Raw genomic sequence first — 24636 nt, 5'->3', positions numbered from 1 at the left:
TCAAAGTTTGGGCCAACCAAGTCAGCTGAGCTTGTTGAGCCCATTTCGCCGCTGTTTGGGCTTTTACCCAAGACAAAAAAAAATGGCTCTCTGGGCCAAGTAGCTAGTAGACCTGAACCATTAGGTTCCATTAAAGCAGAAATAAGCCAACCATTTAACTCGCACAGAGCCTTGGCCCGTCCGCATCAATTGCTCGATAGTCCATGGTGGTAATATCATTCTATACCCATATTTATCAATAAAAAATATATGCGTCGTGTTACTCATATTCGCGAGTATCTGTTTGCGGTATAAAATCTTACATGTATTTATACCCACGCGGGGTAACGCATTCGAGTATATTTTACCCGCCCATACTTATACCTATATACCCAACGGATATAGATTTTTATCCATTAACATACTCGCGGATATAGAAATAATTTTATACCATCATATCAGGTAAAACTCGTCGTGTTTTCGGGTATCTATTGCCGTCATGTTTTCGAGTACCCCTCGGACTTAATGTTCTTGCGGTCAACATTTGTCCCAAGCGCGGCAGCATCATTTAAATATAATTGTATAGATAAGCGCCCCATGACCACGATGTTCAAACAATCTAGTGGTTATCACTCGCGACAAAATATACTTAGCTTTAACTATCCTACGGTTCTTCATCACATAAACTGATATACACATGATTCATGTAGGGGGCAAATTTTTTTGCGAACAATATTTAAAATACTAAAATACATGAAAAGAGAGTCCACGATTTCAGTGCACCTCACGACGTCACGCGTGCACCTGTACAGCGCGCGCACGCCGACACCGAACGAATATCGGGGCCCTTGTACACTTCTACGCTTGGATGCCTGAGAATCTCCAGGTTCAGACCCGTTCAGTTCACAGACACCGTTCAGCCGTTGCGGCGTTGCCGTTGCAGCAGCCAGCAGCGCTCGCCAGTGGACGACCAGCGCGCCGCGCGCAGGTCGCAGGTCAGTGCGACCCGTGGCCCGTGGGGTCGATCGGCCCTTGTCTCTGTTTCATCACTGCCGTAGTGCCGTGCTCGTGCTCGTGCTCGCGAGGTACCTCGCTCTCTCCTGACTTCCCGCGTCGGCGTCGCCGGCCTCCTCGTATAAGAACCGACATCCGACACGCCGCCTTCGCACTCGTCAACCTCTCCGCTTTGCCTCCCTCCCTCGCGTCCGCGTTCCCTCCCGCCTCCAGATCTCGATGCGGCAGCGGCTCCCCTGACAGCGGAGGCGACGCCGGCACCATGTCCTCCTGCGACGACGACCACGCCTCGCTCCTCAGATCCCACGCTGGGGCCTCGTCGCCGTCCTGCCCCTCGCCGCGCGGTTCGGCGGGACATCAGCACCACGCCGACGTCGAGGCGGACGAGGCCACCGTCACCGCCTCCCCGAGGCTCGCCAGCGGCGGCGGGGGTGTGCGCGGTCTCCTGCGCAACCTCGAGCGCCGCATGTCCGCACGCGGATCTGGGCCTGGGCGTCGCCAGCACCAGCATTATCAGCAGCTCGATCGCTCCGTGGCGATCGAGTCGCCGCCGTCTCAGCGGCAGCGGGAGAGAGCGGCGGCGGGGGATGACGACGAGCTCGGGGACGGGGCGCCGCCCGAGTGGGCGCTGCTGCTCATCGGCTGCCTCCTCGGGCTCGCCACCGGCATCTGCGTCGCCGCGTTTAACCGCGGGGTGAGCCAACTGGTTTCTAATTAGGAAGTTGGACATTCATGTAGACTGTAGGAGTAATAGTGGTGTAGCACTATTTAAATTGGTTTGGTTTGTGAGCTTTGTGTTCTAGTATTTGGGTGTACTTGGTTTTAGTAACGTTATTGCCTACTTTTGGAATGTGTAACTACCACGGAAAAGCTAGTGCCATGCTGCAAATTTGGTTCCATTTATGTTTGCTTAATTGATCTATATATACTCAGCTGACGTTTCGTGTAACTCACCGATCATATTAGGGTACCCACAATATTATTAAGCAACAAATTTTATTTTAAAACTAACCACGTTACACTAATAGCCGAGATTTGGTGATTGCATATTTGAACAACTGATTCCATTTACAGCTGTCTTGATGACTTTGCTAGGTTCATGTCATCCATGAATGGGCATGGGCAGGGACTCCCAACGAAGGTGCAGCATGGCTCCGCCTGCAGAAGATAGCTGATACTTGGCACAGGATACTGCTGATCCCGGTGACTGGGGGTGTGGTTGTAGGAATGATGCATGGGTTGCTCGATATATTTGAGCAGCTAAAACTTGTGAAATCAGGGCAGAGGCAAGGAATCAACTTTGTTGGAGCCATCTTCCCAACCATAAAGGCTGTCCAAGCTGCTGTTACCCTAGGGACTGGCTGTTCCCTGGGACCTGAAGGTCCTAGTGTGGATATTGGCAAATCGTGTGCAAATGCATGCTCAGAAATGATGGAGAGTAACCGGGAAAGGCGTATTGCACTTGTTGCTGCTGGCGCTGCTGCTGGCATTGCTTCAGGTATAATTTTCATTCAATAACACGTCACATGAAATTTCATCTTAATTAGATCTGAGAAAAGGCTAGATTCTTTTGGCATGCCAACTTTTGGTTTTTAAAATATGGCCTGTGATTATTCAACAGATAACAGAATAGGAATAAGCATATATTTGTAAACATTGTAAAAAGAAACCTTAAAATGCAGTAGCTAATATGGATCGGTTGCAATGCTTCCCTTTTTATTATATGTATAATCCTTAGTTTTGGTACAATTCTACCTTTTCCATGATATAAGTTTGCTAATATACTGCTTCTGGTGTGTGTCTCTTTTCAGGCTTCAATGCAGCAGTTGCTGGGTGCTTCTTTGCCATTGAAACTGTATTAAGGCCTCTTAAAGCAGAAAATTCACCTCCATTTACGACTGCAATGATAATATTGGCATCTGTTATATCATCTACTGTTTCAAATGTTTTACTTGGAGCCAGACCAGCTTTTATAGTGCCAGCATATGAGCTCAAATCTGCTGCCGGTAGTTGTTCTGATCTTTTCTTACAGTAACGTTAGTAGCTATCCTTCCTTTTATGGAGCTTCGGGGCACCTCTTGTAAAATGGTTTTCTAAGTTCATTAAGCCCAGATACGTGATTCCATTTGTTTAGGTTATGAGCATAATGTGAAAGGGCCTCTAGCGTAATGGTTAAGGTTTTCGAGTAGCACCTCCAGGTGCCAGGTTCGATCCCCCTCGGGGACAAATTTCGGGCTTGATTAAAAAAATCTCCTCGCTGTGTCCCGCCCGCTCTCGGGTTACGTCCCGTGCGCCACCCTTCGGTTGGGCCGTTGCAGAGTGGATAGTGACGGCCCGCTAGTAATGGGGGTCAGGGTTCGAGGATTTTTTCGGCCAGGACCATATTTCAGTCTCTTCTTAATATAATACCGGGAGGGCGGTCTTTCCCTCCCCGGCCGAGTTTTTTTTAGGTTATGAGCATAATTGCCATAAATGTTTTCTTTCTTGTAAGTTAGGATTGACCTTTTTGGTACAAATTTTAAGTTCCCTTTGGAAAACTCATTTCAATGACGTTGACTTAGATTTTTGAATCCCACATAATATTGTTCTCCTATTTTGTAAACTCAAGCCGTCAAGCGTATGTGAAATGTGTGTTTTTAAGGTTGTCCTAATCTCTTCAACTTGTTTGCAGAGCTACCATTGTACCTTATCTTAGGAATGCTATGTGGAGCGGTCAGTGTGGTATTTGATAGATTGGTTGGATGGTTTTCAAGATTCTTTGGGCACATAAAGGAAAAGTTTGATTTTCCTATAATAGTGTACCCTGCTTTAGGTGGGCTGGGAGCTGGTATCATAGCTCTGAAATATCCAGGGATCTTATACTGGGGTTTCACAAATGTTGAAGAAATATTGCATACCGGTAAAAGTGCTTCTGCTCCTGGTATCTGGTTGTTAACTCAACTGGCGGCTGCAAAGGTAGTTGCAACTGCTCTCTGCAAGGGCTCTGGGCTTGTGGGAGGACTATATGCTCCAAGCCTGATGATTGGGGCTGCTGTTGGAGCTGTTTTTGGGGGTTCAGCTGCTTATTTAATAAATTCAGCTTTACCTGGTAATGCTGCTGTTGCACAGCCACAAGCTTATGCTCTGGTAAGTTGCTTGCAACTCACTTTCCCTAATGCGATAAGTAATAATGTGCACTAGCTCTGACTTTCTGTAGGTTGGAATGGCTGCTACACTAGCTTCAGTCTGTTCAGTCCCATTGACTTCAGTACTGCTTCTCTTTGAACTGACAAAGGATTACAGGATTTTGCTTCCGCTCATGGTAAGTGTTAAATGTCAATGCAGTTTTACTATATTTTTTGTTTCAGAACACATAAACATAAAGTTATTTCCGTTACCATTTTATATGCAATGGACATATAGGTAATTTGCTTCACCTCCTAGTGCATGTTCAAACTAATACATTTTATTTCCTGGCTCTTAACAGGGAGCAGTTGGGTTGGCAATATGGGTTCCTTCAGTAGTAAACCAGCCAAACGACAGTGAGCCTTCTGGGTTTAGAACATCCAGACGAGGTTATTCTTCAATGTCACCAGAAGAAAGAAATGGCAGCTTAAGGCAAGGTGATGTTGTGGATGATCTTGAGCTCAGTATTATACAAACTGACATGAGTAACTATGGAACTTATAATGCAGAAATGCTTCTGGATGATTTGAAGGTTTGTCGGCCTCTATTCTCGCAGATCTTACTCATATCTGGCTCTTGTTATCACGTATAGTATATTTGATTGACATACTTTGTAACGCTTGAATTGCAAGGCTGTATTTGTGCTTCTGTTTATGTTGTTTCATTTATTTGTACCTTTTTAATCAGGTCTTCCAGGCCATGTCAAAGATATATCTCAAAGTGTTACCATCTGCTACAGTAACAGAAGTTCTTAATCTGTTGCATGATAGACAGCAAAATTGTGCCCTGGTTGTGGACCCTGAAGATTTTCTTGAAGGAATAATTACATTAGGGGATATACGGCGCATGGGATATGGGTTACATGTGGAAAGTTTCATCAATGGAGATCACCCCAAGGCTGACGTACGTTTATATGGTGCAAGAAATTTCTTTCTTCCCATTAAATACATCTGTGCCTTTTGAAAATATGGCATGAGCGCTGCCTTATATTAAGAAAGAAAGGAAAATTTATACATCATAAAAGCCTTAGTGCACAAATTTAGGACAAGGTTGACAATCTAATGAGCTTATGGTACTTTAGCACTGAATAAAGCTCAAAGTAACATTTTTTTTCTTTAGGAGAGACACATCATTGCATCAAGGAGATAATAAATTACAACACGTCCACCATGCTTACACACACACACTCTTACTTATACCAGAAATAAAACATCAATCCACGACCAAACCCAACAAAACCACCAGTTTGTAATCTATTGGCTATCTCTAGTGCCTACAAGCTCCCAGATGTGTGCCTTGTCTTAGGACGAGCTAGATGCTAGGATTGGCCCCATTGGAAACACAATCATTGCTAAATATGACTATGCTAACAAATAACAAATTTGTCACTTTTGCACTATTTAAGTTAACCGCGTCTTTTAAGGAATCAGTTAGCTATAGACTCAAACTGTGATGTCTACTATATGTGCATTCATCCTAGCTTCTGGAGCCATAGAAACAATTTTCACACTTGTAAGAAAATGCATTGATATTTGTTACAGGATAACTCTTCTTCCATTTCATTGTGTCTTACTCGAGGATTCCAGTATCGTGGGAGCGAACGTGGATTGTTAACATGCTTTCCAGATACTGATTTGACCACTGCAAAGAGTCTTATGGAGGCCAGAGGGATAAAGCAACTGCCTGTAGTTAAGCGTGGTGTTGCCCATAGAACTGCAGGAAAGCGCAGGCCGATTGCCCTTCTACATTATGATTCTATTGGTTGCTGCGTGCGGTTAGTCATAAGCTCATATATGCTTGCTTTGTGTCAATCCTTTTTATTTTCTTTGACCTGTGTAGGTTTCTTAGTACTACACTCATCTATGCTAATACAAGTATTTTCATTTGCTCGTCAAGGGAGGAAATAGAGAACTGGAAGACCATATATCAGAGACTGGCTTGTTAATAATATGAAACTACTTGGACGATATGATTATTCGTTTGATTGCCGAGGGAGAATATTGTGAACTGAAGGTCATGTATCAGCGAAAAGCAGGCTTTCCTCTTGTAGCAATTGTGCACTGAAAAACTACAGTGCCCTTATGACACCACAACAGTAAGCAAGACTACAGGACATCTATGCGAAATGCAGCTAGCCAGCTACACTGATGTAGAGATCATTCAGGCAGTTTAACCTCTATACTGTATCATTTTGATTTCACGGTGATCTGCAGGGGCAAGCCTGATAAATTCTGCAAAGACCTCCCATTACTGCAAGTTTCATGTGGCATCCCTGCTCGTACCACTTATTTGTTCTTGTTACGACCTGGACTTGTACTTTACGCGGGATAGGAACGAAGTACAGACCTAGTGTAAGAAGGCGGTACTTTTTACCCTCGTACTGCTTGTAAATTGTAATGTGTAGCATATATTAGAGCATGATAACTTCTGCTGCATATATTCGTCAGTGTGATCACTCAAGGAATTTGTGCAGCAGAATTTTGTCATGTCGATGTTGTAAGTTGAAGGATCACATTGCTTGTAAAATTTGGCAGCATGTTGTCTTATCCTCGGATGAGTATGTTGTTGTAGAAACTTGCATTTGGCCTTTGCTCTGCACACTCTTGTATGTTGTGACGTATTCAATCCGTTCTGATTTATTGATCGTTTTAACTTTTTCAGATATATATTTTTTATTAAATATCTAAACATATAGTATATCTAGATGTATAGCCTATACTATGTATATGTATCTAAAAAATCTAAAACAATCAATAATTCGAGATAAAAAGTTGTGCATACACTGACATAATTGCCCAACAGTTTAGATGTGTTTCTGAGAGCTCTCCGCCTCTCCCCCAATTCCTATGCTCCCGTTGTGAATAGGGAAAGGAACAGAAGGGTGGAGCCACTTTATCACTGATCTAATCTTTAAATCATATTGATTCTCGACTATAGATTCGAATACCTTCAATTTATTTAATGCTTTTGGCCGTTTCTTAAATAGAAACGGATAAATATACTCATATCATAAAAAGTCATCAATAGATGTACAACGTGTTTGGTTGTAGGGTTGAGTACGCCCAGCATACACTCGTCAGGAATATACTTGTCAAGCGAAATTGGAGGAACCGACCCGACCTACAAATTTGCTATGTTTCTAAACGTGTTTGTTACGGACGAGTTGGCTCCACGATGTTAACCAAACGGTTTCAGCAGCTTCGGTGTTTGGATCGGATAATTTCAGACCGGGTCATCTTGCAAACCAAACACACTAGTAATGAACGAATCAAAATGATCTACTGTCTTCATAAGGAAAGGACCACAAATATCCGTATAAATTGTTTCTATTCGATGTAGCCGCCCTGCTTGATGCAATGCATATATGTAGTTTTTGACGATGAGTAACGAGTGACAAAATACCGAGGTGGCTAAGAGATGACAAAGCACAACGCGAGGAAGTAGAGGAAGCTAGCAGTTATGTCACTAACACTCCCCAAAAACATGATTTTCATCCTTCACCGGAGCAAATGAATACTTGGACAACATTTGTTTCGAGGGTCTTTATAAGGAAGTAGAGGAAGCACAACACGAGGAAGATGGTGGAGCACCCAAAGTGGAGGAGGTGGTGGTGCACCGCAGCAAGAAGCATCTTCCATCTCCACCACCACCATCAATGCAAATCAAGAAGGTATGGCCAATGATTTACCCCTCAATAGATTAGGATCTCACACATCATAGAGAGTAGAAGAGGATTTGGAGAAGGTTGAGGCTAACATAGTTCCAAGGACAAGTTTCCAAGTGTAGTGTGCTACAATAGTGGATACACTAGACATTATAGTTTAAGTTGTAACAAGCCTAGAGTATTCTTCATCTTCCATCGTACTTACCATGTGGTCGACAAGTTTATAAGGTGCTAACCTCAAGTTCCAGCTCAGTACTATGGTAGTACTAATAAGGGACTAGGTTTCTATCACATTGAAGGATCGAATCCAATGACTAGACGAGGGGGTGAATGGGAGACAATAAAATTTTTCTTTATATAATCTTGGCTTGCTTTCCAAGAACTTCGTCCAAACCTCAAAAACATCCCAACTAGCAAAGAATATCCCTAATCAAGAACACCTCAACCAATTGTGGTTAGATACCTTGATGGAGTTTCTAATGCGGATATGAACATGGCTAAGCAAACAGAACACAATTTTGACACACAAAAGTATGGAAGAGGCAAAAGCAAGAATTTCTCTGAAGAGTGCAGGAGTGATGTTCTCCTGGCCGTTAGTGCCACGAACTGGCAATACCGCTCCTACTACATGACAGTACCGCTCCTACTGCATTACGATGCCGCTTGAGCTAACCTTTGCAAGGATGATTCCCGGGTGTTCCCAAAGTATGAACTTAGAAAGATCAAATTTGAAGAATCATATCAAAAAATTAAATCCAAATTGTGGTTTTCTCAATATGGCTCAAAAGGATGGAAAAATGTGTTCGTGATGAATCAACCCACGCAATCTGGTGGTGATGATTCTAGGAAGGTTTTCCACAACCCTATCAAGCCCAAACACTGTCACAACTCAAATTCAAGAAATCGATATGAATTTCAAATCAAAAGAGTTCAAGAGATGAAGTCCAAATGAAAGATTCCAAGCAACATGGTTTGCAAATGAGAGGATATCAAAGGAACCACCATGGTTAGGACCACACTTCCCGAATTCAAGATGGCTTCTTTTCTCTCGGCTCCAAGGCTAGAGGGACCATTTCTTTTATTATTGAAAAAAATAGACTAAAACATCTTCTTAGATCTACATATAAATTAGAAACATGAATATGTTTAGATAGTCATGACATATGGTTATAAATATGCACTATATTATCATTAATAACTAATATTAAAACAAAATTTACATTTACGCGCAAATGAAACAATATAACACATGTCGGTCATCTTTTCGTGGCACTCTAGTCCGCGATGGCTGCGCGTGATATCAATCTCCATTTCGTGACGTCCAATCTCACATAGAACACCAAGGAGCCACCACTACAAAAAGAACAGGGCAGAGTAGGCCCACACGCCCTCCTAACACTGCACTAACTCGATTAGCAATGCCGAATCAATTGGAACGCGTCACGCTTACGTCTCTGGTTAGCCCCTTAATTCCACCAACGAAAGAACTTCCACCGCTACTGCTGTGTGCTGTGTATGGTATACGCTCTCCTGCAAGTTTATCTTTACTATCATCATGTACAGTAACTTTGTATGTATCTCTGCACTCTCGTCTACGTACGTGCATATACTACTACTAGTAGTGATCCCAAGTCGCCGACTGTTAATCCATGAGTTAGCAGGAGCTGGGTTTGAAGCCAACGGAGGTGCCGTCGATGCGCACCTCGAACGAGCGCTGCTGCACGTTGCCGAGGATGGCCATGCCACCGTCACTGCCGCTGGGTGCGAACGCGAGGCACCCGAACGACAGGATCCCGTCGGCGCCCAGCGTGACGGTCGCGCCGCTGCCGAAGGTGAGCGCCACGTTCGGGAGCGTCACGGTGCCGTACCCGGCGAAGTTGTAGCAGGTGTCCAGGATCCCGTTCGACGGCGCTGTCGGGTACCCGTACGAGGCCATGCCGCTGCGGAACGCGGACCGCAGCGCCGCGTACGCGGTCGGGGGCAAGCGGGTGACGACCGTGCCGGTGTCCACCACCGTCCCGCCCGCGAACGCCGACGCGGGCACGCTGAGCTGCTGCCCGCCGACGCTGATCCCCGTCAGCATGACGACGTAGTAGGTCGGCGCGTTCGGCGACGGCAGCAGCTGCGTCGTGGAGAAGCCCGGCGCGGCGCCCGACGGCCCGCCCACGCCCAGCGTGAGGTACCCCGCGGTGGACGGCTTCGTCGGGAGGCAGTAGGAGAAGACCCCGCCGTAGGTGCCCGCCGTCTGCTCCACGAGCGACGGCTGCTCGCGGCCGAGGCCCAGGAGCCCGTCGACGCCGTTGAACAGCCCGCTCTGCGCGTGCCCGCAGCCGAAGAAGAAGCCCTGCACCGCGCTGCTCGCCGACAGGGTCAGCGTGTCGGAGCTGTACACGCCCGTGGTGTTGGACCCGTCGCCGTAGCTGACCACGTACCCGCACTGCGCCGCCGAGCAGGCGGACGCGGCGTAGATGCCCAGCCCCGCGCACACGGGGCCCCCGCACGGCACGGCGGCGTAGGACGACGACTGGGCGGGGTCGAAGAGCGGGTCCTTCTGGCTGTAGCACGACGGCGCCGCGGCGCACGGCTTGCACTGCACCCACGACAGGTCGCTGCCGGTGTCCACCTCCATGGTCTGCGCCACGCCCGGCGTGCCGAGGCTCGCCGTCACCACGTAGTTGAGCGTGCCGATGTCGTACCCCCAGCTCGCCGGCACCGTCGCCACCGCCGCCGCCGCCTTGGAGTCCCACAGCTGAGGCGCGCGCCCCGACACCCTCCTCAGTATGTACTCCGCCCGGCGCTGGTCCGCGCGCAGCGTGTCAGCCACCGACGGGGCCGCTAGCGAGGACGCCCGCGAGGGGGCGCACGGCCCGTGCCTGTGCGTCAGCCGCAGCACGGCGGACGTGCCGTTCCGCCGGTGCGGCGGAACTGAAACAAACACCGAATTCCAGTTCCAGCCAGCGAATCAATCAGCTACATCGGAATCGAAGCTCCCAACAAACACAAACAACTCTATGGGAAAGAGGAACTGAAGCAGCCGACGATCAGACCCGCGTACCTCGGTCGGGGGAGCTGCACGTTGAGGACGGCACGAAGCTGGCGGCGGAGACGGCGACGTAGCCGGGCGCCACCGCGGCGGCATGGGAGCAGGGCAAGAAACCGAGCGCTCCGGCGCAGAGGAGTGACGAGAGGAGTACGACGCGGCGCACGGCCGGGGAGCTCATGGCGCCTTGGTTCGGCTCGGAACGGATGGGGGGGACAAAAGACGGTGCCTAAATAAGGAGGACGAATCGGGGCGCCGTCCTCGGCGGTGCGACGCGCGAGACATGGGCGAGTGCACCAGCACCGGCGGGCGAGCCCATCATCTCTGTTGAAATCTGCGTGGAAATTCTTGGTCCGTTTGGCGCGGTTTGCTGCCCCGTTTTGTCTACTACCGATTCTACGCACGATAACACGATGCGACGCGAACCAGCAAATGGTCTTGTTTCGGTAGGCCGTCCAGCCAGCAGCGGACACCTTTGCATAATCGATCCCAAGCCAAGAAGCGCAGACATGCAATGCAACTGGCCGAGGGGCGAGGCCAGCCGAATTGACCTGTGAGCAGTCAATTTGGATGGACTCGATCAGGTCAGTTTGATTCTAACTTCCATCGTCAGCTGTATGCCCTTGGGCCTTGGCGTGGCGCTTGCAAGTTTTTTCAGCAAACTCGTCTTCTGGTTACGAGCTCATCACTCAACAACCAACCGAAACCGAGCAGATTCCCTTCGCCGAAAAGGAGAGCTGCACCCGATTCGTCACGGCACCTGGGGACCTCCGTTCCCACCCCCGACGGAGACCTTTATCTACCGCTATAGATGGCCTCTTTCCAGTGCGCGGTTTTGGGATCCTGCCGGAGCCGAGCCACCTGATGCGGGCGTGTCGCGAGGCTCACGTACGCGTTTGTCGCGGCTTGTTTTGCTGGTGCCTGGCTGCTGGCTGCGGGCTGGCTGCCTTGCTGGCTTGCTGCTGCCACCCAACCGCGTCTGCATGTGGTGGAGCAAGGGCCAAACATATCTGACGGCCTTGAGCGTGGTTGCAGGCCTAAAAATATCTGACGTGTTCAAGCGTGGTTTGTCAGATCGGTCTTGGTCTCTCCTGGTCAAGGTGGTGAAGTGGCGAGCAGCCTTTGGTTGATTTCGTCTTGTTCGTAGTGGAACGAGCACTAGCTAGGCTAGGCATTCTGGTACGCACCCACGTTGGCCGTTTTGTTTGGTGCAGACTGCAGACAAATGTGATCTATATCATCTATAGAGACATGAAGAGTCCATTTGACCATTTTGTAGGCGTACTCGTGGCTGTCGGTTTCAGAGTCAACCAGTAAATTAAGCCCGTGATTGGTCTAGATGGTCTAACTCAATCAGTCAGGGACGGATCCAGCGGTGGAGCGGGCGGGGCTCGAGCCCTCCCTACCGCTTCAGATCCTATGGAGTCACACTACAGCCTTCTTAATCTAAAATGTATACAATATAATGTATAATGAGCTTTTATACTGCAACAATTTAGTTCAGTCTCTCCTAAACTTTTTCTAATTTTGAGCCTCTCGAATAGTACATTAAATAAGTATTCTATCTTAAATTACATGACCCAACTCATAAAAATAGCTATAACATTTTCCTAATTTTTTATCAAAAAATTATAGAGCAACCCATAAAGTTGATAGTATGTGTTGTTTGAAATAGTAGACCACAATCGACACGGCCAGATGTTTATAGTACCATACTACTATCCCTCGAATGTCCACTAAGATGAAGGGAAAGAAGATGATCTAAAATGGCACCCGTAAGAAGACAATGATCAGCAAGTGGTCGCGATGCTCTCCAAAAACCTAACCACCCATACATCCGGTGTCGATTCGTGAGTTCTTCTCTTTCCACACTCCATACGCGCAGAGGACCAGAACCAGAAGATTCGGATTTAACCCAACCGAGAAGTGAGAGGTGACTTTGTACTGTTGTATTCTATCTTGTGCTCGTGTCGTAAGAGTTAGATATAGTAGTAGAAGTTATAGGAAGACTAAAAATAGAGTAGTCACTATATTGCACACTCATTATCATGTACATTGTATCTCCATTATATCTATATTAGTTTAGCTATTAACTAATCTATTAATCGGTCCAAGTGGCAAAAAGTCTATTCATATAGAACGGACATGATCAATACAACGGTACGCTACGACAGTGTCTAACGGACCCGACAGTCCTAGACGGTCCCCAAAAACCCCAAAGGTGTCGAACGGACACCGATTGACAAGAACGCACCGATGAGCCGAAATCCCTCATCGGTCCTAAAGAACTCCGAACCTCCAACGGCTACTCCTGATGGCCCCGAATGACTCTGAGGGCTAGTTTGAAAAACTTAAATTTTATTTGGAATTAGAGGAGATTGAAGGAGAAATGAACTAATTTTCCTTCTCAATTCTCAGATGGGGATTTGAGTTTTCAAACTAACCCTGAGGGTGCGAGAGGGCTCACTCAAATTTATTTAATTAAATAAATACAAATGATACTTGTATGGTTGTATCAAATCTAACAACGAGAGTTCCAAGATCAAGAGATCTTGCGCAATCGCAGCTGTAGTCGTAGGACTTCTCTTTGGGGAATGAAAACCATCACTGTGAGTACCTTAGTAATCATATGACTAACGCATTTATATAGGACGGCATAATTGCTGGTGCTAAAGAGTGAAATCAAATGGCATTAAGCACTGAGAAATAAAGAAAAGAAGTACTTATTACATTATTGGTAGCAGAAGTAGCATTACAAGCAGACCAAACTTAGGAAGTTGTCCATTATATTCTTTCTCAATCATGTAGTAGTAGTTAAGATTGATATCTCAACAGATACTAAAAATGATGCAGATAATATACAGTACGTAACTTAATCTAGAGAAGTACGTGCTTGACTTTTGGAGGAAGATGAACTACCACGTTCTTAGACCTTGCCGACCAGCAGCCGTGGTTTCTCTGACGACAATGTTGTGTGCCAATGCCAAACGAATAGGCAGGAAGAGTGGTAAGTTCGGATCAGGGGACTCGTCCTTGTCTTCTTTGAGGTTATAAGTTGGGAGATGAGTAGATGATGGCAGGGAAGAGACACCAGATGCTGTGGTCTGCATTCTCTTTGGTGTTCGTCTTCTGAGTTTCCTGATCTGTGTGGATCTTGCTTCTTGCAGGACCTCGTGGGGCTGTACCGGCGGTGTGACAAGCGACGTCGTGCGGATCTCCATGGTCGATGCTTGCGGATCCTTGTGCGGCCTGCGGTGCGTCAGCTTCCACTTGTACTCCAGTTGTGTGTGAAAGTCATACTGCTTGATGAAGTCTAGTGGATGGAGACTTGCACTAGTTACTATATACGCGTGTGGATATAATATTTTGATGCATGTAGGATTTGCTTGTGTATCCACCTTAATCTCTTAATCTATGTGAATATAATATATTTATGGATAGATACGTATTCAAACAAGACCTAAAGTTGATCCATATACAGATAGATCATCCTGAGTTTGTCCAGTTGGTCGACGATCCGTCCAGGTACATGACTACATCACTCGTCAGGTACATTGCTATGACGCTATCTCTCATGATTGTCAGGTACATCGCTCGTGATTGTATCCGTAGAAATTCTAGAGTAGTCTACACATCATATTGAGAAAGTAAAAGAGTAAAATGCACCTGACTAAAGGTCTCTAAAATTGACTCAGTTGGGTTCACAAACTAAAATAAATAAATAAATAACTGTTTACCTTATCAATCTGTCATTAATTCTCAAACCTTCGAACTAAAAAGGCGATAATCTAGATTCTTAATCTCCTGTTGCATTGGACTAAAGATCTAAAACTCATCACGTCACCACCAGCTGCCGACCTGAAAAATCTCTCCTCTCCTTTTACGGACGACTACATATATACATGACCAAATAAACGACCCGACTGGTAAGCAGTAAGCACTATGCCTTATCCATATAATAGCAATCAGAAACTATACGAGAAAGGAACAGATAGATGAGCCACAAACATCTATTTCATACAGTCATTCTAAAGCAAAGATCGGTTTCCAGAGAACCATTTCTCATCCGACAAGGGCAAAACCTCCCTGAAACCTAGACACCGGATAAGTATTCGGTGCGCCGAGGCACCGAGCAGTAGGTTTACTTCCGCGACATGCAGATTACAGCGGGTTTACTTCTGGAACAAGGAGATTGAACAGCGACATCGTGAAATCATCTTAAGAGCTGTCCATCAGGTTCTCCGTTGAAGTTGGGTTTACCCTGCCATCACTATTGTTATCTTGAGGGTTAGCTTCTGCTTTCCTCTCAACTCCAAAAGTGAAATTGGCGGGGCGATCATTTGGGTTGAATCGCTCGAATATGGATGGCATGGTCGTTTGGTTGAACACAGGCGTTTGCATGTCACCTGCTGGTTTTGTATAACCAAATCCAAGAGAAGCAAATGATTCAGTGGGAACCAAGGTTTGAGTACTGGGTCCGAAAAGCTTCAGCTCATACTCCAAAAGCTCCTTCTGAGAAGCTGCATAGAAGAAACATGTTATAATTACCTAATGACAATATAAATGTGAGAGTCAAAGTTTATGTACTATGTGTGTTCTTTTTCCTTTTCCTTTTTTTTTGTGTGTGGCGTGCGGGGTAAGGGGACGTGAAAGCCGCTATATTCATTCATAATGTATTAACCTAGTCTCTGAAAAATTGCTAACTGGGATACGAACTACACAATAAACTAAACAATGTAGTTTAGCAGTGCTTATTCACTATGTAAGTATGTATATAGAGTAGACTGCTGTCAATTCAGGTGAGAAAAAAAATTAACATTTGATAGGCAAGGAACCAAGGATTCATGATGTAATAGAGACGGTGTCTTAATTAGTCAACAAGCTTCGAAGGGTATGAAGTGAAGCTAACCATCTGTCAGTTGAACCTGTGGTCTTCGGTCTTTCACCCATTGAAAAGACTGTGCAAGTCTCCACCCTCTAGACTTCATCAAGAAGGCTGCAACAATAGCAGCGGACCTAACAAAATGTGTTCCAAAGAAGTATTCGTCAACCAATCGCAACAAAGCAGACAGCGTAAAAGCTAATAGAAGTTCTTCACAAGCAATTAAGTACCTGTTTTTTCCAGTCATGCAATGAACAAGAACACGCGATTTATCTCTTTCACATTTCTCTGAAATTGCAGAGAAGGAAATCACAATACCATATTAGTGACAATAAAGAGGTATAATAGCTCAGTACTTGAGAAGTATATTACAGCCCCTTCCCTTTTCCATGAAAGTAATTTTTATCCGTGGAAACTTCAGAAAGAAGCATGTGGGAAGAAGGCTTATGTACAAAATACAAACAAAAAATAACCTGGAACACAAAAGTACATATACAAATGTCCATCCCAGCTTAAAAGAGACAACAACCAGGTTGAACGGAAGAAGCAATCAAAAAACAGGTACAAATAAACCCATTACTTCAACAGGCAGGTAGAAAAATGGAATTTGTTAGGATGACATGCAGAGGACATCTACTCGAATTCAATCAGGTAGCAACACGCTTTTTACAGGGGCAACTCTACAAGGAAAAATGTAGTTCACGACTAACTGTACACAATTCCACTCCGAAATGCTGAAAGAGCAAACAGATAATACCTAGATATTGGTTTGCCTCATCAAAATCCAAAGGCCTGTCCCGTTGAAGACTGTGATATGTGAATGAATTCTTGTACAGATTTGCTAACCACCTGTTCGTCCCATGCATGTTCAACCATTATATTCATCGTGCAAAAGGCACGAAACTAACAATAGCCATATATATATAGTGATAAATATTTGCATCATCGATCTCTTTGTTCGTTAACAAAGTGTGTCTTGTGCATAGAACATATATAGCATAGGAGTGTGTGTCTTGTGCGTGGGTTACAATATTTTCCACAGTATATATAGAAGGGAGTAAAAAAACCACGTGGGCCCGGGGTTGCAAGTACGAAAGAAATCAGAAACATACACATCACTTCAGTTTATTCGTCCTACACACAGTAAATAGTACTTCCTGACCAGGACTTGCCAAAAGAATAACATGCATGAACAGCTACTACATGCTATCTGTTGGCTATGTGATGAATATGAATCTTTTTTTTTTTTTGGAGTGCTATATGCTTCTTCCGAATTAAGTTAAAGACCCACTTTCCACATATTTTTCTGGCCTGAACAATACAATAAATACCCTACTCCTGTAATAATGTTTTAATTTATGTGTTTGTTCTCGTGCAACGACGACTGGCCGGCAACGCTTCTTTCATCAATTCTCCTGTACCTTATCTTGTCACCATGTACATATCATATGCGGCAAGCTCCGTAAAGAACTTGCTGTGCGTGGAGTGGACGATCGAAATTAATGATGGTTTCAGACGAAACCGGACGGTAGATGCATGCATGCGCTGTTCGTTTTAGTTTTAGTTACCGAGTCGGTCTGTGCATGCGCGTGTATGTAGGTGTCGCTTCTCAGCTGCAGCCGCCGGCGGCGAACCCGATCTTGCTGTTCTTGACGTCGTAGACGACGCTGAACGTCTGCTGCTGCGTGTTCCCGATGATGGCGGCGCTCCGGGCGGGCGCGAAGGCCAGGCACGTGGTGGCGCTGTCCACGTCCACCAGCAGGTTCCTGGCGGCCAGCTTGAGCGCCGCGCCGCCCGCGAAGGCCATGGTGACCTCGGGCACGCGCAGCCGCGCCGCCTGGCCCTGGAAGCACGTGTCCAGGATGGAGAACGCCGACGCGCGGGGCGTCCCCTTCATGGCGCCCGCCACCGCCTTGCTGAGCGCCGAGTACACGCCCGTAGGCAGGCGCGTGATCACCGTGCCGGAGTCGATGATCGTCGGCAGGCTGGAGTAGGCCGACGACGACACGGACAGCGGCTTGCCCGCGACCTTGATCCCGGTCATCTTGATGAAGTAGAGCGAGTCGTCCAGCGAGCTCGACGCCATGGGCGTGTACGAGTACTGCCCCGGGTTGTAGGAGCCGATGGACAGGTACCCCGAGGACGACGACGACGACGTCGGGAGGCAGTAGGAGAAGGAGTAGCCCATGCTCGGCGCCAGCTGGTACAGCAGCGACAGCTTGTTACGCGCCAGGCCGATGAGCCCCGCCGACTGCCCGAAGAGGCCCTCGTTGTCTTGTCCGCAGCCGTAGTAGAAGTTGGGAACGCTGGTCGAGCCGAACGACACGGTGTCCTTGCTCAGATACCTGCATTGCATGCCAATTGCCAATAGTAATAAGAATATATAATAAATACGTACAATATGTATTCGTACAGACGACGTACGTACCCGACCGAGAAGGAGCTGTCGCCGTAGCTGGCCTGGTAGATGCAGACGTTGGATGTGGAGCAGGAGGCGGGGTTGAGCGTGGCGGTGGTGAGGTCGCTGCACTGCTGCGCGGAGCAGGACACGGAGGTGTAGGAGCTGGACGCCTTGGGGTTGAACACCGGCCCGGACTGGCGGTGGCACGACACGACGCAGGGGGAGCACTGGAGCCAGGTGAGCGAGGACCCCGTGTCCACGACCATGACGTACGACTTGGCTGGCGTGCCGAGGCCCATGCGGGTGACGTAGTTGCCCACGCCGACGGACGTGCCCGGGCCGAGCGGCACGGACGCGAGGGACGACTCGTCATCGGGGGACGACGACGACGACGACCCCGCGCGGCTCTCGTCAAGCAAGGTGGGCCGAGAGGACGGCGTCTTGGCGAGGCGTGCGGCGAGCGACGCGACGCGCGCGCCGTCGTGGGCGAGCACCGCGGAGAAGGGGAGGTCGGCGGGCAGCGGCGCCGGGGAGCAGGGGCTCTGCGGGTGGTGCAGCGTCAGGTGGAGCCCCGAGCTGTTGTTCAGGTGCTGGAAATCTGCAGTTTCGTCAGTTCATACCTCCGTCAGTAATAAATTAATTCGCACAAACGAATTACTTTACGTACTGCGATCGTGACAAAAGGGCTGTATTGTAGTAACAACCTTTTTTTCATTCTGCTGCATGGCTTAATTATGAGATTAGATCAGTGCATTATCGTCGCCACGACACCGAACACGCACGCACGCACGCACGCACTCCGAGCTAAATACCGCACCAGTGGCTGTCGTACAGTTTTTTAGCCAGTAGCCGCCCTATATGATTAGATAGCGATGCAACATATGTAATGTTCTGACGTCTTACCAAACGTGGTGACGTGGCCAATGTAAAGCCAAATGCACAATCATGTGTAAATATACTGTTGTATTAGTACGATGCCATGTGGTGGGCTAATGCTGTTTCAGTCATCTTGGAACATGCAGAGCAGTCACTAGATCTGGAATGAAACTGGCCTGACGAGAGATTAGTGTCGTCGTCCTACAGTCCTATACTGTACTAGCTTATCATTATATTCCCAACTCCCAAGGGGATCGAATTTCGGGTCACACATGATCGGAAACAAGCATGAAAGAATGCTTTATTTTACAGGTTCGGAGCCTGTGAGTGCCAATCATGCGCATCATACTAGCTATACCGAGCACTCTATCACGAGGACATCTTTAGACCTTGGAGCGTAGCTGGAGGATATATGTACGCATCAACTGTGGGTGTGATGGTATTAAATTCCATTGAAGAGACGCGTACTGTACGTGTTAATTCGAGGTAGTTGGCAGAGAAGCTATACATTATCGACACATGAAATTCCGAACCATACGGCGCCTACTCTCCATGGCTACCATACCATCAGAAATTCCCTAGTTCTCACATGTGTATAGTACTCCTACTAATTCAGCTGTCAAGCTTGACCGTTTTACTCGATTCAGAGGAATGAAACTACCATTGACAATAACCTAGTAGCTAGCCCTAGCTTGCATCAAGACAAAAGCAAAAAAAAAACCCCGAAGGTAATGCATTTAGTTGGTAGTTAACAAGATATTAGTACGGTCCTAGCTGAAAAGAAAAGAAAAAAAAACAGCATGCTAAGTGGCCAACGACGGGTTTTAATTGGAGTGGTTGCCGGCCGGCTTATGACAAGACAAGGACCATCCATCTGAACACGCCTTATGTCTTTTGCGGTCAAGTATGTACAGACCATCATCCGATCATATCGTGCACACTATGTTTTCGTGAGAGAGAGAGAGAGAGAGAGAGAGAGAGAGAGAGAGAGAGAGAGAGAGAGAGAGAGAGAGAGAAAACATCCTCAAAAGATATTTCTCCAGGGAGGAGAACGACCAAGACTGTACTGGTACTGCCGCCGCTGCTATTACACTGCCACACCGACGAATATATGCTTGTATAGAACACATCAGGGATGGCTATGCACGCGGTGACACAGATACACAGACCACAGCACATATCTGGTCTGGTAGTAGGCATGATGCCACTACGCCGCCAGCGCGTGGGCACGCACACAGCACACACAGGCACGGGTTGATGGCGAAGAAAGGAGAAATTGAAAGGGGGGCGATCGGCATTGAAAACCATGCATGTCTGTCCGGTCCGGTGACGTTTGAGGAGTGCATTGCCCACTTCGACGGCCATCCTTTTTTCCGGACGTGATGGACGGTGGTTGGCGGTGGGAATCGGGAAGCGATTGATTGGCTTCTTTCTTCACGGGTGGAGTGGAGGGAGAAAAGTACTCGGTCCACCTGAATCTCAACTTGCGTACTGTACTCCTAGTGGAGCGCAGGCGCAGCCATACCCATACGTAGAGTCATGCATCAATTCTCCATCGGAGCAGCCGTGTGATCGATGGGTTCCAAAAACTAAAGCCGATATAAATTAAATTCAGGTATCTCTAGATCTCATCTTGTAAGGAAAAAAAGCTAAAACGGCTATTGTTGCCAAACAGATAATAATACTGTGGTAGCTAGCGCTAGCTGCTATGCTGTCGTGCTGGACATATGCATCATGTTGGTCACATACATCCATGCTCTGAATGTAGACACCGAGATGTTTTCATTTCGCTCGATGGAACAAATAAACTCCCTTATGGTTGATTTGGTGACAAGGGATTGAAAGGAATTGATGGGGAAATTACCCCTCAATCCCCTACGATCCTTCAGTGATTCCTGATCATCAAATCAGCTCTTATTGTTCGAAAAATGCATGTCGGCAGACGAAAACATCCTGTTGATTGATTAGCGTGTGGATGGTATCGAACGGGCGGCGTGTCTCCTACACTTTTTTGTTTTCAGTCAAAAAAAAAATCGACGGTGTGGCACCAGGCCAGCCAGGCTGCCTATCAGTGGTAGCAGAGCACAAGGGTGGCAAGCGCCAATTGGGCCGCCTAGCTAGGCCTAACTTGGACGCTTTGCGCGGCGGCGGGGGCTAGCTAGTGGCGACCGAATTCATAATCTACTAGCAGTAGTCTAGTACAGACATAAGTGTACCTAACATACTAAGGGGGTGTTTGGTTAGAGGGACTAAAGATTAGTCTCTAGTTTTTAGTCCTTTTTTTGCCAAACACTAGGACTAAAATATGGACTAAAATGATTTAGTCTTTAGTCCTTCACATAGGTGCTAAAAGAGACTAAAAGCCTATAATTATCATGTTGCCCTTACCTTTTTTTATAGATAACTAATATTATGAGTATATTCTAAGGGTATTTGAGTCTTTGGACAATGTATTTAATGACTTTAGAATCTATTTAGTCCCTAGAACCAAACATGTAGGGACTAAAGTTTAGTCCTAGGACTAAAGTTTAGTCTTAGGACTAATTGAAACCAAACATGGCCTAACTTTGACACTTTGTATGCTGTCTGTCGATAATGTTTTCCTGCGAACGCTGAAAAGATTCGATCATCAGTCCTTTTGGCTCCCACACGGTCCCACACCCTAGTAGCTGTCAGCTTTCGTTCAGTTATAAACTCGCTTTATGCCTGTCGTGGACTCGTGGACTAGGCAACAGGTTCAACCTCCGCTCCGCGCTTCATTTTTTTTTTAAAAAAAAAATTTGGCCACCGAAGTTTCAGTATTTCAGGTCTGCATGGAGATCATGCATGAATATAATTTCGCTTTGAAAGATGAAACGAGACGGCACGGTCTAAGTTCAGTACTGCTAGTGCTAGCGCTAGCGCTATATATCATTTACGAGCCTGGTCAGTCATGTGCAGAAAAACCATTGCAAGCAAACACATGAATTATCGGCAAAAAAAAACATGCAAGTGACTAACGAGCACATGAGGATAAGAGCAGTACCCTTCACTTCTGACGAGCAGGCATCGTGGGCGATGTCCCTGACAGGAGTGGCCACTGCGAAGAGCAGGGAGATGGCAAGCAGCCGAAGCAACGCCATCTTAATAACTCTCTCTATCTGAAAGCAGGCAGCTTCCTCGCTGACTCGTCCGATCCTCCTGCCTGCCTGTGGCCTGTGGCTCTCTATGACGCTAAGCCTGGCCACCTCGCGGCCTTTTATAGAGATTCCGATGGCCCGCCCGCCCGTCCTGCTAGTGCTAGCTTGCGAACCCCCGCGGTAGCTTTCAGCCTCGGCGGTTGAAAAACGACCCCTTTTAATCCAGTCCAACCACCTGAGTACTACGTACTACCACTGCTTCCATAGTCCGTTCTCTAACTGTTTTTTCCCTCTCCTCTGCTGCTGAGAGATCATGATCGTATCAGTTCAGGCGCGTCAGAGTTTTTTTTTCCATCTCCTTTTTTTTGTTTCCATTCTTTGGTCCATTTTTTTCTTTTCTTTTCTGATTGGAGGCTTCCGACGCCGACGGCTCGTACGTGTACCGGTATCGTTGTTGCCTTCAGAACTAGGACTGCTGCTGTTGCCCTGTGACGTGTGCAGCAGCGAGATGGTATTGGTAGCCAAGACCAAGAGGTATTGCTTTTCTGCAGCGCAAAAGCCAGTGCAAGGTAGGTGCACAATTATGAAGCTGCCCGCCTTCAATTAATTAAGCTGGCGGTTAAGCGCACCTGTCAGTCTAAACAGCAATCACGCGCCAGTGATAAATGTCGTCCAGCATCGGCCCCCCGTACTAGCTTTGACAAAAATGCTAGACCGATCGACCGAGGTGGTTACCGAATGCTAATGCGACGCAACGCGGGACAACAACAATGACCACCGTCTGCAGGAGTGCCTCCGACAGATATCCACTTGGTCAGAGCTATACTAGTTTCTGTATAGCTACTAGCTAGCGAGTTCAGTCTTTCAGTCAAGTCTCATTCTCGCTTCAGATTTCAGAACGACAGAGAAAGAGAGGTGAACACGAAGAGGGACGTGCATGCTAGTGCAAGTCTGTTTATCTGCCGGCACGCGGCGTCATATGCTATCGTATAGGAGTAAGAGTAATCAAGTTCCTCTGCAGCAAGGAAAAGAGAACCTAGGTAGCCAGCAGCATCTGCATCTGATTAGCCGGTGACGGAATCTTTTTGTCGGAACGAAGCTTCAGCCGGACGCCTCCTCCTCCGGCTTTGGATCGGATTGGGTGTGCTGTGCAGTGCAGGTGCCGCACCGCCAACCGCAACCGCCACCGCACTGCTGCCGCCCGCTGGAAGTGACAGGAGAATAATCTCATCGTGGTGGATGCGCCGAGGCCGAGGCCGAGGCGCGCACCAACCGGCCACACCAGCACCAGCAGCACCAGCAACGGAAGCGGCCATCTCACCAACCACATGTGCGCTGTTCCGCCGCGTGATGCGGTGCGGTGCGGCGGCCGGCCTCACCCATGGCCGATCCGTCAACAGGCATGCAGGCAGCTCCGTCGTCGGCCCAATAAATAAAGGAGAAAAAACTCCACCAAATTTGGATTCGCTTCAAACAATTTAACTCTAAATATCTAAACGACTGTCTGATCTGATAGATCCACGGTAGATGACAGATTCACTTGTGAAATTGTCCACTGATAATGTTTCGATCTAAATTTACTCTTCCAATAATTAATTGAAGATATTCTAAATAGATCCAAAGTTGCGCGTGGCCACGGGCACCAAATTCGTCCCTGTCCATCAAAGGCGAGGAGAAAAGGATGCGCGCACAACGTGGCGTCCAGGGCTGTGGCGCTAGTGTATTAATATTTGGTAGCGATGCTGCGTATGGTGCGGGTGCGGCTAGGCTTTATTATGGGTACATGCAACTTGTGCTTAGGCATATGCTTTGATGCATATGCTTAAAGAAAATGATGTCGCGTCAATAAGCATTATGGGTATACAATTCAGGCCCTATAACGCAAATAAGCGCTTGAACAGGCTCCATATTAGCACACTCTTAACATCGTTACAAACTCTCAAGTATTTTATCCGCCGTTTATGTATTTATTATTTCAGAACCAGGTCTCAGTGATACGATCGAGAGAGATAGAGAGAAAACAATGTGTCGCTATGCACAGACACCTACACTGATTATGATTCATACTGACTGGTACAGTATGTTTGCTGAGGTGCGTGTCGTCCTACGGTGTTTCGCCCTTATAAACTCCATCCAAATGATGTTTGAGCAAAAGAAAACCCCGTCTTCTTCGGTTCTTCGAAGAAACCAACCCCACATATTCGCCGCCTTGTTTCTTAAGCATATTTTAGCCCATGCGGGTAATCAAAGTTTGGGCCAACCAAGTCAGCTGAGCTTGTTGAGCCCATTTCGCCGCTGTTTGGGCTTTTACCCAAGACAAAAAAAAATGGCTCTCTGGGCCAAGTAGCTAGTAGACCTGAACCATTAGGTTCCATTAAAGCAGAAATAAGCCAACCATTTAACTCGCACAGAGCCTTGGCCCGTCCGCATCAATTGCTCGATAGTCCATGGTGGTAATATCATTCTATACCCATATTTATCAATAAAAAATATATG

At 47.1% G+C, this 24636-nt stretch overlaps 3 protein-coding genes and 1 pseudogene across 7 annotated transcripts; 1 reads left to right on the top strand and 3 right to left on the bottom strand.

The window, feature by feature from the left end:
* The first annotated feature begins 702 nt into the window (after window positions 1-702).
* Window positions 703-6803, top strand: LOC103627661 (chloride channel protein CLC-f). Of its 4 annotated transcripts, none has more exons than XR_004849696.1 (9): window positions 703-1687; window positions 2089-2491; window positions 2805-2999; window positions 3665-4119; window positions 4190-4294; window positions 4460-4690; window positions 4846-5074; window positions 5745-5932; window positions 6055-6803. XR_004849696.1 is itself a non-coding variant. In XM_008647954.3 (9 exons), exons 1-9 carry the CDS (start codon window positions 848-850, stop codon window positions 6101-6103), a joined length of 2682 nt encoding a protein of 893 aa, XP_008646176.1. In that variant the 5' UTR covers window positions 703-847; the 3' UTR covers window positions 6104-6803. The 4 variants fall into 4 exon arrangements, 2 of the variants coding, with proteins under 2 accessions (XP_008646176.1, XP_008646175.1); XR_004849697.1 differs by having other exon boundaries at window positions 5700-5932; XM_008647954.3 differs by having other exon boundaries at window positions 4846-5061.
* A 2099-nt stretch (window positions 6804-8902) lies between these two features.
* Window positions 8903-11107, bottom strand: LOC100273550 (Aspartyl protease AED1). Its single transcript, NM_001147968.1, has 2 exons — window positions 10878-11107; window positions 8903-10747 (listed from the first exon to the last, which is right to left on the bottom strand). Exons 1-2 carry the CDS (start codon window positions 11041-11043, stop codon window positions 9477-9479), a joined length of 1437 nt encoding a protein of 478 aa, NP_001141440.1. The 5' UTR covers window positions 11044-11107; the 3' UTR covers window positions 8903-9476.
* Window positions 11108-14789: 3682 nt separating this feature from the next.
* On the bottom strand, window positions 14790-17510 carry LOC103627660 (dual specificity protein phosphatase pseudogene; annotated as a pseudogene). Its single transcript, NR_158159.1, has 5 exons — window positions 17313-17510; window positions 16502-16593; window positions 15975-16032; window positions 15772-15878; window positions 14790-15382 (listed from the first exon to the last, which is right to left on the bottom strand). The product of NR_158159.1 is annotated as a dual specificity protein phosphatase pseudogene (transcript).
* LOC100191778 (uncharacterized) lies at window positions 17149-22195 on the bottom strand. Its single transcript, NM_001137203.1, is given in 3 exon segments — window positions 17149-18089; window positions 18173-18743; window positions 22047-22195. Coding segments are annotated over 3 exon segments (1404 nt in total). The 5' UTR covers window positions 22144-22195; the 3' UTR covers window positions 17149-17353.
* Between the last annotated feature and the right edge of the window lie 2441 nt (window positions 22196-24636).

This window comes from Zea mays, chromosome 5 (genome assembly GCF_902167145.1).
Source record: "Zea mays cultivar B73 chromosome 5, Zm-B73-REFERENCE-NAM-5.0, whole genome shotgun sequence".
In the NCBI taxonomy this organism is placed as follows: domain Eukaryota; kingdom Viridiplantae; phylum Streptophyta; class Magnoliopsida; order Poales; family Poaceae; genus Zea; species Zea mays.
Note: the sequence above shows the minus strand (reverse complement) of the source record. Positions and strands in the feature narration are given on the sequence as shown.

What these genes read in the sequence shown, in the direction of transcription:
- LOC100273550 (NM_001147968.1), bottom strand. Translation starts at nt 11,043, where the DNA reads ATGAGCTCCCCGGCCGTGCGCCGCGTCGTACTCCTCTCGTCACTCCTC. An exon ending in GTGCAGCTCCCCCGACCGAG is followed by an intron (nt 10,748 to 10,877) that starts GTACGCGGGTCT and finishes TGTTTGTTTCAG; the next exon opens with TTCCGCCGCACCGGCGGAAC.
- LOC103627661 (XM_008647953.3), top strand. Translation starts at nt 848, where the DNA reads ATGCCTGAGAATCTCCAGGTTCAGACCCGTTCAGTTCACAGACACCGT. An exon ending in AGCCACAAGCTTATGCTCTG is followed by an intron (nt 4,120 to 4,189) that starts GTAAGTTGCTTG and finishes GACTTTCTGTAG; the next exon opens with GTTGGAATGGCTGCTACACT. An exon ending in TGCTTCTGGATGATTTGAAG is followed by an intron (nt 4,691 to 4,845) that starts GTTTGTCGGCCT and finishes CTTTTTAATCAG; the next exon opens with GTCTTCCAGGCCATGTCAAA.